Genomic DNA, 17,641 nt, shown 5'->3' with positions numbered 1-17,641 from the left:
AACCTATAGTGACTATTTTACACAGGCACGTAGCACAGGCTCTGGGATACCGTGAGTTTCCTCACTCAAATGTATTACAACCAGTGGAGCAGAAGGGGACAAAGAGGGTGGGGGTCACTAAGGGCAGCCTGGGATGTTTCTTGGAAGTTCTGTCTTCTTCTTTGCATCTCTCTCTCCCTCCTTCCTTCCTTGTTTCCTTCCTTCCCTTCCTTTCTTCTTCTTCCTTCTTTACTATAGGGTCTTGTTAGATAGCCCAGGCTGACCAAAAACTTGCAATCTTCCTGCCTCAGCCTCTTGAGTGTTGAGATTACAGTCATGTGGTAGCATGCTCAATTTAGATGGTGTTTGATTCTAAATTGGGGTTTAAAGTCTCTAAATGAACCCTAGGGATTCCAGCCTACACATGCATACTATGTTATCAGAAGCCACTATTAAAAAACATTTATAACAGATCTCTGATTTGTGCCGAGCTCCTAAATTCCACCCCAATAGATAAAACCCAAATGAAGTCATTCATGCTGAAGAAAATTCACAGTACAAAAACTAAGTTGTTTGCATGACCTCCCATGAGAGAAACAGAGAGAGAGATAAGAGCCAAGTCTCCAAACAGGCCAATTTTAGCCAGACAAGGAAGTTCTCTCCTACCCTTACAAAGAAAGGAAAGTAACTTGAAGTCAGCCCAGTGTAAAAATTCCAGCCCCAGAAGTTAAATCCAATATAATCAATCTCGGTTTGATTTCCAGGCCGAGCAACACCACCAACCAACCAACCAACCAACTGCTTTTGGTGGGAGGTGGGGTTTTTGGGGTATTTCTTGGTGATATGTGGGTTTTCAGTTATTTCTCACTTTTCTTTTTCTTTCTATTCTTGCCAATCCTGGGGCTTGAACTCAGGGTCTGGGCACTATCCCTGAGCTGTTTCTGCTCAAGGCTAGAGCTCTACCACTTGAGCCACAGCGCCACTTCTGGCTTTTTCTGTGTTTATGGTACTGAGGAATCGAACCCAGGGCTTCATGCATGTTAGGCAAGCACTCCACCATTGAGCCACCATTTCTTTTCTTTTCTTTTTTTTTTAGGGTCCCGTCATGGGGCCTGAATTCTGGGCCTGGGCGCTGTCCCTCAGCTCTTCAGCTCAAGGCTAGCGCTCTACCACTTGAGCCACAGCACCACTTCCAGCTTTTTTCTTTTTGCTTATGTGGTGCTGAGGAATCGAACCCAGGGTCTCATGCATGCAAGGCAAGCGCTCTACCACTGAGCCACCTTCCCAGCCCCCTTTTTGGTTATTTCTATGCAAGCTGATAGAACCAATGTCTTTATACAAATATTGACTGCTGGGCCAAGTATGGTGGCTAATGTCTGTAATCCTAACTATGCAGAAGTCTGAGATCTGGAGGGTTGAAGGTAAAGCACAGCCTTGGCAGAAAAGTCTGCAAGACTCCATCTCCAAAACATCAGTAAAAAAGTTGGGCTGGAGGTGTGGCTCAAGTGGTAGAATACCTATCAATGAATCTGGAGACCCTTAGTTCAAGATCTGGTACCACAAAAAAAGAGAAAGAAAGAAAACAATAGTTAAAATTTTATGCTACACATATTTTGTTACAATATACTTTTTAAGAAAGAATATTTTAAGACTAGCCCAATAGTTCTCACACTGATCCTTAAGAAAAAAATCTTGGGAGTGAGTCATGGAGGAAACAAAAACTATAGATCATTTCTTACATAAATCAAACATGCAAATCTTGAGGTTCAGCTCACAATAACAAATAATCACTTTGTCAAATCTCTTTAATACATCATTATTATTCAGCTCTTCAAATAAGCTGAATTTTTGAGCTATGTTATTAAGACAACAACCTTCACTTGGTCCCATGCCACTCTCCAATTTTTGAGGAGGTAGAGGCAGAAGGATCTGAAGTTTGAGGTCAGCTCAGGCAAAATCCTTGAGACTCTATTGGGGGTGGAGGAAGAGAGGGGAAGAAAGAAAAGGGGAGAGAGAGAGGGAAGGAGGAAAAGGGAAGAGAGAGAGAGAGAGAGAGGGAGAGGAGAGAAAGACTGCATCAGGTACTGGTGACTCACTCATATAAGCTTATTTACTCAGGAGCTGAGGATCATGGTTCAAAACCAGTCCATGGCATGCGCCCATGGCTCACATCTGTAATCCTAGCTACTCAGGAGGCTGAGGTCTGAGGATCACAGTTGAAAGCCAGCCCTGGCAGGAAAATCCGTGAGACGCTTATCTCCAGTAAACCACTCAGAAAACCGCAAGAGGCATTGTGGCTTAAGTGGTAGAGTGCTTGCCTTGAGCTGAAGAGCTGAGGGACAGCGCCCAGGCCCAGACAGAGTTCAAGCCTCATGACCAGCAAAAACAACAACAACAAACAGCCCATGCAGGAAAGTCTGTGAGACTAATCTCTAGTTAACCACTGAAAGCCAGCAGTGGAGCTATGGTAGAGCACTAACCTTGAGTGAAAAAGCTAAGGGACAGCACCCAGGCCCTGGGCACAAAACAAACCAACACATATGTTTACCTGGCAGGCGAGGTGCCATGTTCACAAAAGATGGATTTGTCAGGACAAGGCATATTTATTGCACCTCTAATGTGCTCACCCCAAATGTGGGACAAGCCACTGTATAATCTATGGTGTGAGGGACTGCCCCCACACTTCCCCCTGAACAACTAAACCAAACAAAATAACAGAAGAAAACAAAGAGGCTCCACCATGGTTCAAGTGGTGCTGTGGCTCAAGGCTAGTGCTCTACCACTTGAGCCACAGCTTTTTCTGCTCATGTGGTTCTGAGGAATCGAACCCAGGGCCTCATGCATGCAAGGCAAGCACTCTACCACTGAGCCACCTTCCCAGCCCCTTTTATGGTTGTTATTTCCAGTACTAGGGCTTGAACTCAAAGCCTGGGTGATGTTTTGAGCTTTTTTCTCAAGGCTAGTAGTCTAGCACTTGAGCAACAACTCAGCTTCCGGATTTTTGGTGGTCAATTGGAGATAAGGACTTCTCTAACAGCGTTGGCTTCAAACTACAATCCTCAGAACTCAGCCTCCTGAGTAGCTAAGATTATAGGTGTGAGCCAGTGGTACCTGGCTTCTTACTCTAGTTTCGATTTGTATTTCCTTTACAGCTGAAGATGTTGACCATCTCCTCATGTATCTGCTAGACATTTGTATTTCTTCTTCTGAGGACTATCTGTTCAGTTTGCTTGCCCATTTGTTAATTGGAGTATTTACATTTTGAGCTCTTTATTTGCTCTGGATTTTAATCCTTTATTAATTGAACACTAGTGAAGATTTTTCCCCACTCTCCGGGCTGTCTCTTAGTTCTCATGATTGTCTCTTTGGCTGTTCATAAGCTTTTTAATTTGGTGCAGTCCCTGGTATCAAATCTTGCATCACAATGCCTAGTGCCCCTTGGAGCAGGAATACCACTTACACTGCTGCTGGTGCCCTCAAGAGAGAGGGGTGGCATATTAGATTAGCGCTCCAAAACACATTTGATGTCTTACCCTATAATTTAATTGCATTCTGCTTCTTTTGGGTTGAAATTGCCTTTGTCAGATTAGCCTGTTGGGTGCGTGCTAATCCTCTAGGCTGTTAGTAAACACTGCTAATGTTACTAAGCTAATAACAGCAGCAGACGGGACTGGGGGCAGGACCGGCTTCCTTCCCAGCCAGGCAATTAGAGTCTAGTGATAATTGCCTGGCAGAGACCAGCTGATTTCCAATTAGCAAAGCAGACAAATAATATTCACTGAAATTTTTGTTTGTTCAAAATAAATTGAATAGTCCCTGAATTCAATTTCTAATTAAGCATGGTTTTGGAAGATAGTAGTTTGGGTGGCACTTTCTAGACAAATATGTACACTCTTATTACTCAGTGCTTGGTTCTTTTTATGTTATTTGGTGATACTGAGACAAACTCAGGGCTTCATGTTTGCTAGGCAGGTGCTATACCACTTGAGCCATACCTCCAAGCCCTTTGAGTTCCAGTTATTAGTATTATGTTTGGGACAGTCATATGGCTTGAATTCAGTGTGGAAGTACTGTCCTGTAGTTTTTTAGGGTCAAGGCTAGCACTCTATTCTGAATCTACAGCTCCACTTCTGACTTTTTGGTGGTTAATTTGAGTAAGAGTCTCACAAGGCTTTCTTGCCCTTGCTGGCTTCAACCTGCAATCCTCCGATCTCAGCCTCCTGAGTAGCTAGGATTACAGGTGTGAGCAACTGGTACGTGGCTTCCCTTAGCTTTTTTCCTCTCAAGGCTGGTGCTCTACCACTTGAGCCACAATGCCCACTTTTTGCTGGTTAATTTGGAGCCCACAGTACATGAATTTATTGATGGGCATTTGGATTATTCCCACATTTTGAATCTGAAGACAGTATAGACCGTAATGCTGTTATAAACATTGTGCACAAGGGGTGTGTGTGTGTGTGTGTGTGTGTGTGTGTGTGTGTGTGTGTGTGTGTGTGTGTGTGTAACTTGGGTTTGAACTCAGGGCCTCACAGTTGCCAGGTAGGTATTCCTACCTCCGAGCCTAAACTCCAGGCCTTTCTTTGTGTTGGCCATCAGCTGGTTGTGCACCTGAGCCAAAATCCTAAATTTTACTCCCTGAGGTAGCTAGGATGATGGGTGTACACCATGGTACCCAGCTCTAGGTTGAGAAAAGGGTTCATGAACTTTTCTGCCCAGGCTGGCCTTGAACAGTGGTCCTTTCAATTTCAGTCTCCCAAGTAGCTAGGATTATAAGTGTGGCCAATGGTGCCTGACTCCTATTTTTTTAAATAGTCATCCTAATGGATCTGTAGTAGTTGCTCATTCTGTTTCAGAGATTTGCCTCTCCCTGATAGCTAATGATACAGAGCAACTCTATAAGAGTTGCATCTTACTGGATCCTTTGCTTTTTTTTTTTTCTTTTTTAATAAATGCCTGTCCTGGAACTTGAACTCAGAGCCTGAATGCTGTCTGAGCTTTTGTTCTCAGGGCTAATGCTCTACCATTTGAGCTACAGCTCCATTTCCAGATTTTTTAGTGGTGAATTGGAGATAAGAGTCTTGTAGAACTTTTCTGCCCTGCCTTTGAATCAGCCTCTTAAATAGGATTACAGGCTTGAGCCACTGGTGCTCAGCTACTGCCTATTATTAATTTGTGTGTGTGTATGTGTGTGGGTGTGTGGGTGTGTGGGTATGTTTGCCAGTGCCAGTCCTGGGGCTTGAACTCAGGGCCTGGGCACGGTCCCTGAACTTTTTTGCTTAAGGCTAGCACTCTACCACTGAGCCACATTCCCAGCCCTATTGCCTATTAAAAAAAAATAAACCTTGACTATGATAATGACAATTTGCCTTATGAAGGTTAAAAGGTGTTTGTGACTACTTTAACTAAGTATCACTATTCTACAATACTGTGAAATATGTGAAATTTATGTAATCACCTAATCTCAATTTTGAAAAAAAGAAAAAAAAAACCCTTGAATGATCTCCTTCACAACAGCGCATGGAAGCTACTATTCAAGAACAATTCACAGCGGGCACTCTGGAGACAAATTGGCTGCCTTTGAACGCCAGCTTGGTTGTATTTTTCTGTTTTACTATGGTCACATCAGTGGTCTTGTCTTGTTGAATCTACTGACCTTGCAAAATAGGCATTTTATCTCCATGCTGCAGGGAGGCTCAGGGAGGCAAGCGTGGTCCAAAGCATGAAACTGGCTGGAAGCAGAGCCTGCTCCTAACCAGACCTGTTTGACTCCACGGTCTTTCTCAAATGCTAACCTCCTCTGGTTTTCAGCCCACATCTGTCTCCCCTCTGTGTTTCTGCTATGCAAATGCAAGCATAATTAAGTGAGCTATTGGAGAGGACATCGGAGATGAACCCAGATAATGAATTCATCAGCAGCTTATTCAGGCAGGAAAAAAAAAAAAAGATTCAGTGACTTCACAGAAAACACAGCTCCGCCTGCTTTGGGCTTGCTTTTGAGACCTAGGGTCTTTAAATAAAGTCTGTTAGCCTGGCTCTCAGAGCACCTTGTTGGACTCATCTGGAAAAGATGGAAGGATGGGTAGTGTAGGATTTCTATGTAGTTCCCTGGAGTGACATTGGGGGTCACCTTTGAGTTGTCTGGGGAGTTTTCCCAGAGTCAACAGCCTGCATCCTTCCCCTTTGCAGCTGTCTGAGACCTAGCACATCCCCAGCTTAGCCTGAGAACTCTGGCTCTCACCTGCCCTAGAGAATAGGGCTCCCTGAAGCTCCGTAAGTCTCAGCTTTGAAGAGGGGCTCCAAAGCAGTGACTTTGAACATGACCTCTCCTCTGCAGAAGGAAGATGAGTTTATTATGCAAAGTCCCGACCTTGGAGTCCTTTCTCCCAGAATTCCCTGTCCTCTACCCACACATCTAGGTCCACACCAAGGGGGGAGCAATTTCAGGGCGCGGCTTATTCTCTCCTATCCTCTCTCCCTCCCTCTTTCCCTCTTTTCTATGTCATAAATACTTATGGAGGGGTGTGTGTGTGTGTGTGTGTGTGTGTGTGTGTGTGTGTGTGAGAGAGAGAGAGAGAGAGAGAGAGTATACTGGAGCTTGAACTCAGGGCCTGGGCACTCTCCCTGAGCTCTTTTGCTCTAGGCTAGCACTCTACCACTTGAGTCACAGCACCACTTTCCTCTTTTTCTGTGTATATGCTACTGAGGAATTGAACCCAGAGCTTCATGCATGCTAGGCAAGCACTGTACCACTAAGCCACCTTCCCAAACAAATGAGCCAAGCTACTTTTCATGTTTGTGTTTCGGCAGTAGTGAGAATTGAACCGGGGACCTCAGGCTTTCGAGGCAGGAGTTCTACCCATTGAGCCACACCTCAGTGCCCCCCTTTTTCTTTTAATCTGCATGTTCTAAATATCTAGCAGATCATCGGTACCTAATAAGTGCCTACATGGCGTGCTGTCTACTGTCCCAGTTTTCTTCTATGAAAATACTAACATGCCTATATGATATTTAAACCTGAGACAGAAATGAGGTCACATTCCCCATGCTTCACAGCATACCTTCCCACTTAGGAACATAAAAATCAGTTTCCCTTGTTTACATGGGCCCAAATACTATCAAGTTTATTCCCTGTGGTGTTTTAGCATCGGGTTAGGGTTGGGAATCACTGGCACACTAAAGAGCTGCTGGTTCTTGTGTTTATTCCTTTGTGGTTTATTTAACCTCTCCCCTGTTTCCAGACTTGATGGTATTTCCAGTATTTTAAACAATGTTGCAGAAAGTAACTCTGTTCACATCCTTTGTTTTGTGCCAAGGGAATGAATTAACTTTGTGCCTGGTGGCCTATGCCTATAATCCCAGCACTTGGGAGGTGGAGGCAGGAAAATGGAGAGTTCAAGGTCAGCCTGTGCTACATGGCAAGACCCTGTCACAAAACCATATATATATATATACATATATATACACACACACACATATATGTATGTATATATGTATATACACACACACACACACACACACAAATAACAAACATATATGAAGAGAATTCAGATTTAAAGTGATGCACTGCTTGGGTAGGAGCCAGATGGATTGTCCCCAGAGCCTCTGGGAGGCAGCAACCCTGCTGACACTTTGCTTCTACACTTCTGACCCCCAGACCTGTAAAAGAACTAATATCTGTGATTTTTAGGCCACAACGTTGTGTTCATTTGCTACCTAGAAAACTAGCATTTGGTGATTATTTTGTTTGTTAGAGTTTGTTTTATTCCCATTTTGTTTTTGAGACAGGTTCTCACAAGCCCAAACTGGTCTCAAACTCGAGATCCTCCTTACCTCTGCCTCCTGAGTGCTGAGATTACAGGTGTGCACCACCACAGCTGGCTGGCTTAAACCCATATAGGATTTTTTTTTCTTTTTTTGTCGGTCCTGGGGGCTGAACCCTGGGCCTTGGCGCTGTCCCTCAGTTCTTTAGCTCAAGGCTAGCGCTCTACCACTTGAGCCACAGCACCACTTCTGACTTTTTCTGCTCATGTGGTGCTGAGGAATCAAACCCAGGGCCTCCTGTATCCAAGGCAAGCACTCAACCACTGAACCACCTTCCCAGCCCCCCAGCTAGTATTAAAACTACAGGAGAGTAGTCCTGGGAAGTTGGAGATAAACACTAGAAAATTCGCATATTCTAGATTGGCTCAGTCAACAGCTGTGAAAATGATGACAATGCCAGTTTTGCCTTAAGTTTTGGCCTGCTGAAGTTTGTAGATCATCATACCCATGAAGGAAATACATTAAGTGGTAGGCTTGCCTTTATATGAAAATCATGTCTATACCAGAGATGAGACTTTAAATATAGACATATAGGAATTTGTTTTAATCATGGCTCAGTATAGCTGCTCTCTTTTTCTGAAAAATCCTCTTGATCAGGAAAATTCAAAATAGCATTGAAGATGGTAACACATCTCAGGGCACATCCATATTTGAATGTGTGCAAATTATTCATGCACTCATAATTTTATTGTAACACATTGGATTTGTGAAATCATATGCAGGGTAAAAGGAATGTCTATTAGCTGATAAAAGAGGCTCATAAATAAAAGATATTGAAATATTGTAATTACCCTGAGCTCTCTTACAAAAGCACTTCCAGTTAGTAAATTTGACAGTTTTTCTTGATTGGAAAGCCTAGGTTTGTGGGAATTAATTTTTTTTTCTTTTTCTTTTGGCAGTGCTCAGGATTGAACTCAGTGCTCTTCTACTTTGAGCCACATCTCCAGGTCTTTTTGCCATTATGTTGTTTTCAAAGTATTTTGTTGAGCTAGTCTAATCTTAAGCTTTTGTCCAGACTGTATATATGAAGCAGAAAACACCATTATGCAGAGAAGGAAGAATTTATTTATGTATATGAAGCCCCACAGCTAGTAACCTTGGCCACTACTGCCACCAAGAGTTCAGATGAATTAATATCTCTATGAATCTTTCTTCTTCCTCCATAGGCTGAGATTCCTTAAAGGTGTGAGTCATCTTCTCAATGATGGTTCATGCCTGTCATCCTAGCTACCCAGGAGGCTGAGATGAGGATCAGGGGCCAAAGCCAGCTTGGGCAGGCAAGTCCATGAGGCTCTTATCTCTAACTACAAAAAACTCCCCAGAAGTAGAGCCTTGGCTCAAGAAGTAGAGTGCCAGCCTTAGCAGAAAAGCTCAGAGACAGCACCTAGGCCTTGAGTTCGAGAATCATAGGCTGAGAAGCATTCTATGAGTCTCAAATACCTTTAACATTTCAGTGTGCAGGCCACAGAAGGTCAGGTGTAGTCATAGACATTCCAAGGAGATGGGCCCAGGACCTCATGCAATGCTTGGGAAAGAAAAACCAAGGTTCGTAGCATCCTTGATTGCAGGTGCTGGAGCTCAGAAGCCAGCACTTCAAAATATGGTGCTTTGGCCTGCTGAGGACTCTGAGTTAATGGGGTTCAGGCCCTCAGGAGAAGCTTCAGAAATGTCTGACTTCTCCCCCTTCCTGTCTCCACCTGTCCACCCCCAAATGATTCCTAGAAGTCAGAAAGGCAGAAGCTGGGACTATTTCTGGAAGTGTCTCTGCTTCTCCATGGAGGACAGGAGCCCCTCACCTGCTCTGTCTGAGAACAGAACAGAAGACCCTCATTGCATTAGAGTCCCCACTGGTAGACTGAGTAGGACAGACACTCTCCTCAATGCGGTGGGCCACAGCCAATCAGTGGAAGGCATGAAAAGAACAAAAAGGCTGAACCTTCTGACAGCAAGAAAGGACTCCTCCAGCCTAGAGACTTCCTGATCAAGTGAGTCTTAGATATTCCATCCAACTGAAGGTGTCTATTAAACTCCTAACAGGAAACAGTAGCCTTTCGGTTGGGATAACAAAAAAAGTTCTCATGGAAAAAGTTGCCCATCATTTAGTAATAGTCCAAGCTAGCCTGGAACTTGAACCTTCTGCTTCAGTCTTCCCAGTGCTGGCATTATAGGCATGTGCTACCACACTCAGTTATTATTAGTATTTTGGGTCAAGGATTATTGTTCTAAAATATCTTATGTAATCTTCCTTAATTTAGGTTAAAAGTAATCTTTCCTGAGACTCACCCTCTTTGGATTCACAGTTCACCCTGTCACCTGTTGGCAAATCAATACCTTCATTCTTTTTTTTTTTTGTGAACATACTACAGAGGGGTTACAATTACATGGGCAGGATAATGCATACATTTCTTACCAAGCATTGCAGCCTCCTCCTTTGTTTACCCTTCACCTCCCTTCCCAGCCTCCCCCCTCCAATACCTTCATTCTTGGGGGATTCTCTGTTACCCTGGTAGAGACTACTGATGGTTCTGGAGACTGGTAGCTTTGCATGGCTTGTTTTCCTCAGATTAACAGCTAAAGCTTGAAGCTAGCTTGGGTGCAAACTGTATCTAAACCACAGCCCAGGGGAAGGAGGGAACCAGAGTCGACAGACCTACTCTGGAGATAATTTTCCTACCTAGATTTCCTTTCTCTTTCTAGAGGCAGAAGCAGCTCTCTATCTCCTGCCGTCTGAGTCCAGATGGAGCCCAGGTTGGTTGGCTGTGAACAGACTTTGTCTTCTGTAAACAGAACAGGGCCTGCTATACATGCTGCGCAGTACCTTGTATTGTTCGCTCACTTACATCTTTTATATGACAGCAGAGATGTTGTGTTCTTCTTTTTTTTTTCTGGTATCAAGGTTTTTTTTTGTTTTTTGTTTTTTTTTTTTTTTTTTTTTTGTCGGTCGTGGGGCTTGAACTCTGGGCCTGGGCGCTGTCCCTCAGCTCTTCAGCTCAAGGCGAGCGCTCTACCACTTGAGCTACAGAGCCACTTCCGGTTTTCTGGTGGTTTTTATTGGAGATAGGAGTCTCACGGTCTCTCCTGCCCGGGCTGGCTTTGAACCGCGATCCTCAGATCTCAGCCTCCTGAGTAGCTAGGATTACAGGCGTGAGCCACCAGCACCCGGCTGGTATCAAGGTTTTGAACTCAGACCCTCACAGTTGCTCTGTTGGTGCTCTACCCCTTCAGCCATGCTTTTTTTTTTTTTTTTTGGAGATGTAGTCTCTCTGACCTTTCTGCTCAGGCTGGCTTCGAACCATGATCTTCCAGGTTTCAGCCTTGAGTTGTGTTCTCTCTCTTTTGTGCCAGTCGGGCTTGAACTCAAGAACTAGGCACTGTCCTTGAGCTTCTTTTGCTTAAAGCTATTGTTCTTTCACATGAACTACAGTTCCACTTCTGACTTTTTGCTGGTTAATTGGAGATGAGTCTTATAGGATTTTCTGCCTGAGCTGGCTTCAAACCATGATCCTCAGATCTCAGCCTCCTGATTAGGATTATGGGCAATGATCATTTGGATTTTTTGTTTTTTGTCAGTCGTGGGGTTTGAACTCTGGGTGCTGTCCCTCAGCTCTTCAGCTCAAGGCTAGTGCTCTACCGCTTGAGCCACAGTGCCACTTCTGGCTTTTTCTGCTTATGTGGTGCTGAGGAATCAAACCCAGGGCCTTATGCATGCAAGGCAAGCACTCTACCACTGAGCCACCTTCCCAGCCCATGAGTACATTTCTTTTTGGATAATGTCTTCTCTTCCTTTGCTCTTTCCCAGGATTTTAATTTCTTTTTTCTTTTTTGTTGGTTGTGGGTCTTGAACTTTGGGCCTGGGCACTGTCCCTCAGCTCTTCAGCTCGAGGTGAGCGCTCTGCCACTTGAGCCATAGTGTCACTTCCGGTTTTCTGAGTGGTTTATTGGAGATATGAATCTCCCAGACTTCCCTGCCCGGGCTGGCTTTGAACTGTGATCCTCAGATCTCAGCCTCCTGAGTACTAGGATTACAGGCATGAGCCACCACAGCCTGGTGATTTTTCTTTTGTTGCTTATATGGTGCTGAGGAATCGAACCCAGGGCCTCATGCATGCAAGGCAAGCGCTCTACCCCTAAGCCACCTCCCCAGCCCCAGATTTTTAAGTTCTTAAAGGGCACAGACCTAATAGCCTTCTCTCTTTCCTATCATGTAGTAGAGATATAAATAGATGACCCCAAAATGGCTACTGGCCTTTCTTCTTGATGCTCTCCCTCTCTGCCTTAAAATTGTCACCTGGTTGAGAAATTTCATCTATAAATAAGAAGTTTCTGTTTCAGGTCTGGTTTGCCTGACATACATACCCCACCCAAGCTTCCAACTTAACAATGTGGATTAGGTGTTATTCAAATCCTTAGCCACAGTGAGGATGCCCACTAAGAACCAACGCAGCCTGAGATGTCAAGTTCTTCCTTTTGCCTCCACTTCCTAGCGGCTGCAACCACACAGGTTGGGAGAATTTTTGCTAAGAATTTCCTTGTTCTTCCTTGCTGTGTTTTCTTTTCTTATCTTTTTTCTTTCTTGCCATCCAGCTCCAGATGGCTCAGCAGTGCCTCCAAAGTGAGTATTTTGACAACTTGCTGTACGTTTGCAAACCTTGTCACCTTCGATGTTCCAAGGCCCCTCCTGCGACGTGTCAGCAGTTCTGCAACGCAAGTATGTAAGACAGCCTGGCGTGAACATCCTTAGTATTCTGAAGGGGTATTCACAGGATAAGGAGCAGGGGAGGTGGTGAGGCTTTCCTGAAGTGAAAGGAGAAATAAAGTATTAATTTGAGTGTACTAGAGCTGAAATACAGGGCTTGGGGACTGTCCCTTAGGATTTTTCACTCAAGGCTGGTACTCTACCATTTGAGCCATACCTCCACTTCCTGTTTTTTTATGGTTGATTGGAGATAAAAGTCTCATGGACTTTCTTGCCTGGTCTAGCTTAGAATTGGGATCCTTAGCTCTTAGCTTCCTGAGTAGCTAGGATTATAGGTGTGCACCACTGGTGCCCGGCTCAATGTATTTATTTAAATGTCTTCAGGAACAAAATATTCAGAATGGAACTCAGTTTTTTTCAGCACTGCTGGAGACAGAAGTTTTTATTAGCTCTTCTAACAAAAGTGGCATTTTGAATTCAAAAATTGCTGGTGATGAATTAGGGAAACTGGATAACTTGTCATTTCTACCTGATGTGGCTATTATACTAATGGCTTATTATCTCTTTGACATTCTTTTACTAAAGGTATGACCAGCTCAGCAAAATCCAGCAATGCAGTTCTCTGGACCTGTCTGGGCTTCTTCTTGATAGTTTCTTTGGCAGTTTTCATGTTAATGATCTTGTTAAAGAAGATGAACTCAAAAGCACTGAAGGAGGAATTTAAAAACACAGGTCGGTCGGTCAGTCTGATGATGAAGCTTCAAAATCTATTTCTGAGAGGTAGCGATTGAGAATTTCAGTTCCTTTTCTTTTTTTAACATTGTCTTTCTTGTTGGGTTACAACACTTTCGAGGGTGTCTGTGGATCACTGAGAGTAAGACATCTGTGTATGTGGTATGTATGTGTGTATGTGCTGGTTCTGGGCTCCATCCCTGAGCTTTTTTGTTCAAGGCTAGTGCTTTTCTGGCTGTTTTGTTTTGCTGCTTAATTGGAGATAAGAGTCTCACTACCTTTTCTTCCCTAGGCTGGCTTCGAACCGAGATCCTCAGGATCTCAGCCTTGTGAGTAGCTAGGATTACAGGTGTGAGCTGCCAGCACCAGGCAACATGATTTTTTTTTTCCAGTCCTGGGGCTTGAACTCAGGCCCTGGGCTCTGTCCCTGAGTTTCTTTTTTTTTTTTTTTTTTTCGGTCGTGGGCCTTGAACTCTGGGCCTGGGCGCTGTCCCACAGCTCTTCAGCTCAAGGCGAGCACTCTACCACTTGAGCTACAGTGCCACTTCCGGTTTTCTGGTGGTTTATTGGAGATAGGGGGTCTCACGGTCTTTCCTGCCCGGGCTGGCTTTGAACCGAGATCCTCAGATCTCAGCCTCCTGAGTAGCTAGGATTACAGGCGTGAGCCACCAGCGCCCGGCCCTGAGTTTCTTTTGCTCAAGGCTAGTGCTTTACCCCTTGAGTCACAGCGCCACTTCTGGCTTTTTCTATTATGTAGTACTGAGGAATAGAACCTAGGGCTTCATGCATGCTATGCAAGCACTCTACCACTAAGCCACATTCGCAGCCCAACATGATGCTTTGATTATGTGTACATGGTGAAATGGTTACACAGTCAAGCAAATCAACGTATCTTCCTATATAAACACGCACACACACATTTCCCTTTGAGTTTGGTGGTGAGGGCCCTTGAAATCTACACCTGTCCAGTTTGCAGTAGATCTCCACATTTCTTCATCCCATCTCTGCCACACTGTATCCTGCTACCTTCAGTTCTGTTTCCCATCCTCTTCCCCTTCCAACCTTTCTACTCTGTTTCTAGGTGTCCAGCTTCTTTGGATACTACATGTAAGTGAGGTCTTACAGGTTTCTTTCCTGGGTCTGGTTAATTTCTGGAGAAGCTCTAAGTGAGACTCTTCGCATGTATGTACAATGTTGGCAAACAGAAACATGTCCCTTCCCAGGGGCATTGAGGAAAAATTATGGAGGGCCCTTCTTTACCATCAAACAACCAACTGTAGAGAAGCACCTCGACTCATGGAGTCAAAATATCTCCACAGGTGACTTTAGGGAGCTGTTATCTCACGGTCTTTACATTAAGTAAAAATCTCAGTGCTTGAAAAGGCCATGAAGGGTGGCAAAGGCCTGTGCCAGGCCAGGAGATGGCTTGCCAACAAGGGAGCCTGGCCCTGCAGGTGACAACTGTTCTCAACCGTAGCCACTTGTTCCCAAGTCCCTTCTATGTGGCCACTTGTGTTGTCCTTTTAGAGTTCAGTTGTCTAGATTCCTATGTGGTCTTTTGATATGTACATACATATGCATATATGTATATGTGTGTGTATGTATGTTATTACTGGGGCCTGGCTTTTTGGCTCAAGACTAGTGCTATTCCATCTGAGTTATACTTCCACTTCCAGTTTTTTGCTGATTAATTGAAGGTAAGTATCCCAAAGGTTTTTCTTTTTTTTTTGGTCAGTTGTGGGGCTTGAACTCTGGGTCTAGGTGCTGTCCCTCAGCTCTTCAGCACAAGGTGAGTGTTCTAATACTTGAGCCATAGCACCACTGCCAGTTTTCTGGTGGTTAATTGGAGATAAGAGTCTCATGGACTTTTCCTGCTCGGGCTGGCTTTGAACCTCGATCCTCAGATCTCAGCCTCTGAGTAGCTAGGATTACAGGTATAAGCCATCAACACCTGGTGTCTCTTGATTTTTAAATGAAGTCAGCTTCAAACAAATACTTAACATTGTGCACCTCCAAAGCAGCCATGTCTTAGAGCCCTGAGGGCCTGGGGAATGTTAGCCCATGACTCCAGTGTAGGACTAGCTCCTTCTCCATCTTGCTGTGCTTTGCGCCCTCATGTGTCTGCAGAAGCTGCCAGGACCATGCCTCTCCCTTCCCCACCTTGAAGTTCAAGTTTTAGTCTTTCTTTCTTTCTTTTTTTTTTTTTTGTCAGTCATAGGCCTGGGTACTGTCCTGATCCCTTCAGTTCAAGACAAGTGCTCTACCACTTGAGCCACAGTGCTATTTCCAGTCTTCTGGTGGTTAATTCCTGCCCGGGCTGGCTTTGAACTGAGATCCTCAGATCTCAGCTTCCTGAGTAGCTAGGATTACAGGAGTGAGCCACTGGTGCCTGGCTTCAGGTTTTTTCTTTTGTATGATCAGGCTCAGTGTTGCTGGACATGGCTGACGCTGACCTGGACAGCAGGCCTGGGGATGATGCCATTCTTCCAAGAAGCCTGGGCTATACAGTGGAAGAATGTACTTGTGAAGAATGCACCAGGAACAAAGCCAAAGCAGACTCTGACCACATCTTTCCGCTCCCAGCCACGGAGGAAGGTGCAACGGCTCTGGTCACCACAAAGACCGACGGTGACTGCAGGAGTCTGTCATCTACTCCAGGCATTGCAGTGATGGAGAAACAAGTGTCTGCGAGATAAGCGAACTTCATTACCGTCCATAGGACACCTCACTTCCCTTTACGATGACCAGGTTTATCAACTGCCAAGAGAGCCTTTGTCCTTAAACTGTGGACACTGTATGTTAGGTGTGTATCTTGGTTATATTGTCCAGATCTTAGTTGTGGAAAGTTCCTTGGTTTCATGATTATTTTGTTTCTGTTGAAAATTCTGATTTGTTTTTGGGATCAAAACGAAGTCTGTCCTAGTTATGAATGTTTAGTTTTCTATTGTTCTTTCTCAGTGCAATGCTCAGAATGGTGTTAGTATCCTCTATCTCATTTTCATGATTAAATTCTTGACTCTGAAAAAAAAAGAAAGCAAAACACCACTGAAACTGTTGGGCCTCGAGTTCTCCCATTTCTATGGGTACATAACTTCGGTCCTGTGCACACACCTGTACACTTCAGGACAGATTCAGTTTTTTTGTGTGTGTGTATGTGCTGGTCCTGGGCTTGAACTCAGGATGTGGGCTCTATCCCTGAGCTTCTTTTGCTCAAGGATAGTGCTCCATAACTTGTGCCACAGCTTCAGGTCTTGTTTTTTTCTGTGACTAATTGGAGATTAAGTCTCATAGACTTCTGCTCAGATGGCTTCAAACTGTGATCCTCAGATCTTAGCCTCTTGAGTTGGTAGAATTACAGGTGTGAGCCACCATTGCTTGACCTTTTCTTTTGGTGTTGGGCTTTCCAATATTGGGGCTTGAACTTAGGGCTTTGTACTTGCTAGGCAAGCACTTTTATTTCTTGAGTCAGTTAGGGTTTAGTGCTTTTGCCCAGGGGTGGCCTCAGACCACAAATATGTAACTTCTACCTTCTGAGTAGCTGGGATTACAGACATGCTATACCACGCCTGGTCCTGGGTTTTCCTTGATTGCTAAAGGAAAGCAAGGTTATCCTGTGTATTTTGGTGAACCAGGCTGACTCAGTGTGCAATATGTGGCCGTCTTTAGGCCTTGTGGGCGTCTGGATTCATGGTGGCATCAGTGTCCTCCTGTTAATTGCAAATCATGATGAAGGTGCAGGAGGTACTGTTCAGCCCAAACAGGGGAGTGCCATTAAGAAGCATAACATTGGGGGGGGGGGGAGGGGGTTTCTGGGAAGGTGGCTTAGTGGTAGAGTGCTTGCCTAGCATGCATGAAGCCCTGGGTTCGATTCCTTTGTACCACATAAACAGAAAAGCCAGAAATGGCTCTGTGGCTCAAGTGGTAGAGCGCTATAGCTTTGAGCAAAAGCAGCTCAGGGGCCGTGCCCAGGTCCTGAATTCAAGTCCCAGGACGAGCAAAAAAAAAAAAAAAAAAAAAATCCTAACATTCACATTAGCGTCCTACGGTGCCGGGGGTTGTCCCGAGTCTCCAGGGCTTCCTGCCTGGGTTGGCTTCGAACTGCGATCCCCGGGGCACGCACAGCCTCCAGAGTACCTCGGATGAGGGGCGCGGGTCAGCAGTGCCTTTGTGATTTTCTTCAGCTTTCGCTTAGGCGAGGGTGTCGGGTGCTCTGGCCCTGCAGGCCTGCCGCCTCGGCTCCGGCGCTGAGGTCCCAGCGGAGGCCCCGCGCCCGGCCCCACGCCTGCTTCCTCCCGTCCCGCCCGGCCCGCACTCGTCTCCAGCCCGCGGCTGCCGCTCCCCTCGCGACCCCGTTCGCTGTGTGACGGCAAGCGGGAGGCCGGGCGCGTGGGGGCACGGAGGGCTCGCGCGGAA

The 17,641-nt window shown here is 45.1% G+C and overlaps 1 protein-coding gene across 2 annotated transcripts; it reads left to right on the top strand.

Moving 5' to 3' along the window:
- The first annotated feature begins 12,132 nt into the window (after positions 1–12,132).
- Positions 12,133–16,268, top strand: Tnfrsf17 (TNF receptor superfamily member 17). 2 transcript variants are annotated; one of them, XM_070003464.1, is made up of 4 exons: positions 12,133–12,301; positions 12,385–12,508; positions 13,082–13,228; positions 15,650–16,268. In XM_070003464.1, the coding sequence occupies exons 1-4, from the start codon at positions 12,251–12,253 to the stop codon at positions 15,922–15,924; spliced, it is 597 nt and encodes a 198-aa protein (XP_069859565.1). In that variant the 5' UTR covers positions 12,133–12,250; the 3' UTR covers positions 15,925–16,268. The 2 variants fall into 2 exon arrangements, with proteins under 2 accessions (XP_069859565.1, XP_069859566.1); XM_070003465.1 differs by having other exon boundaries at positions 12,134–12,301; positions 12,385–12,412.
- The last annotated feature ends 1,373 nt before the right edge of the window (positions 16,269–17,641 follow it).

This window comes from Dipodomys merriami, unplaced genomic scaffold (assembly GCF_024711535.1).
Source record: "Dipodomys merriami isolate MVZ:Mamm:240054 unplaced genomic scaffold, mDipMer1.0.p SCAF_60, whole genome shotgun sequence".
Taxonomy (NCBI): Eukaryota; Metazoa; Chordata; class Mammalia; order Rodentia; family Heteromyidae; genus Dipodomys; species Dipodomys merriami.
Note: the sequence above shows the minus strand (reverse complement) of the source record. Positions and strands in the feature narration are given on the sequence as shown.

Bases quoted from the DNA above. Each gene is read 5' to 3' on its own strand.
- Tnfrsf17 (XM_070003464.1), top strand. From the start codon at position 12,251: ATGTCAAGTTCTTCCTTTTGCCTCCACTTCCTAGCGGCTGCAACCACA. The intron at 12,302-12,384 runs GTTGGGAGAATT...CTTGCCATCCAG, and splicing joins TAGCGGCTGCAACCACACAG to CTCCAGATGGCTCAGCAGTG. The intron at 12,509-13,081 runs GTATGTAAGACA...CTTTTACTAAAG, and splicing joins TCAGCAGTTCTGCAACGCAA to GTATGACCAGCTCAGCAAAA.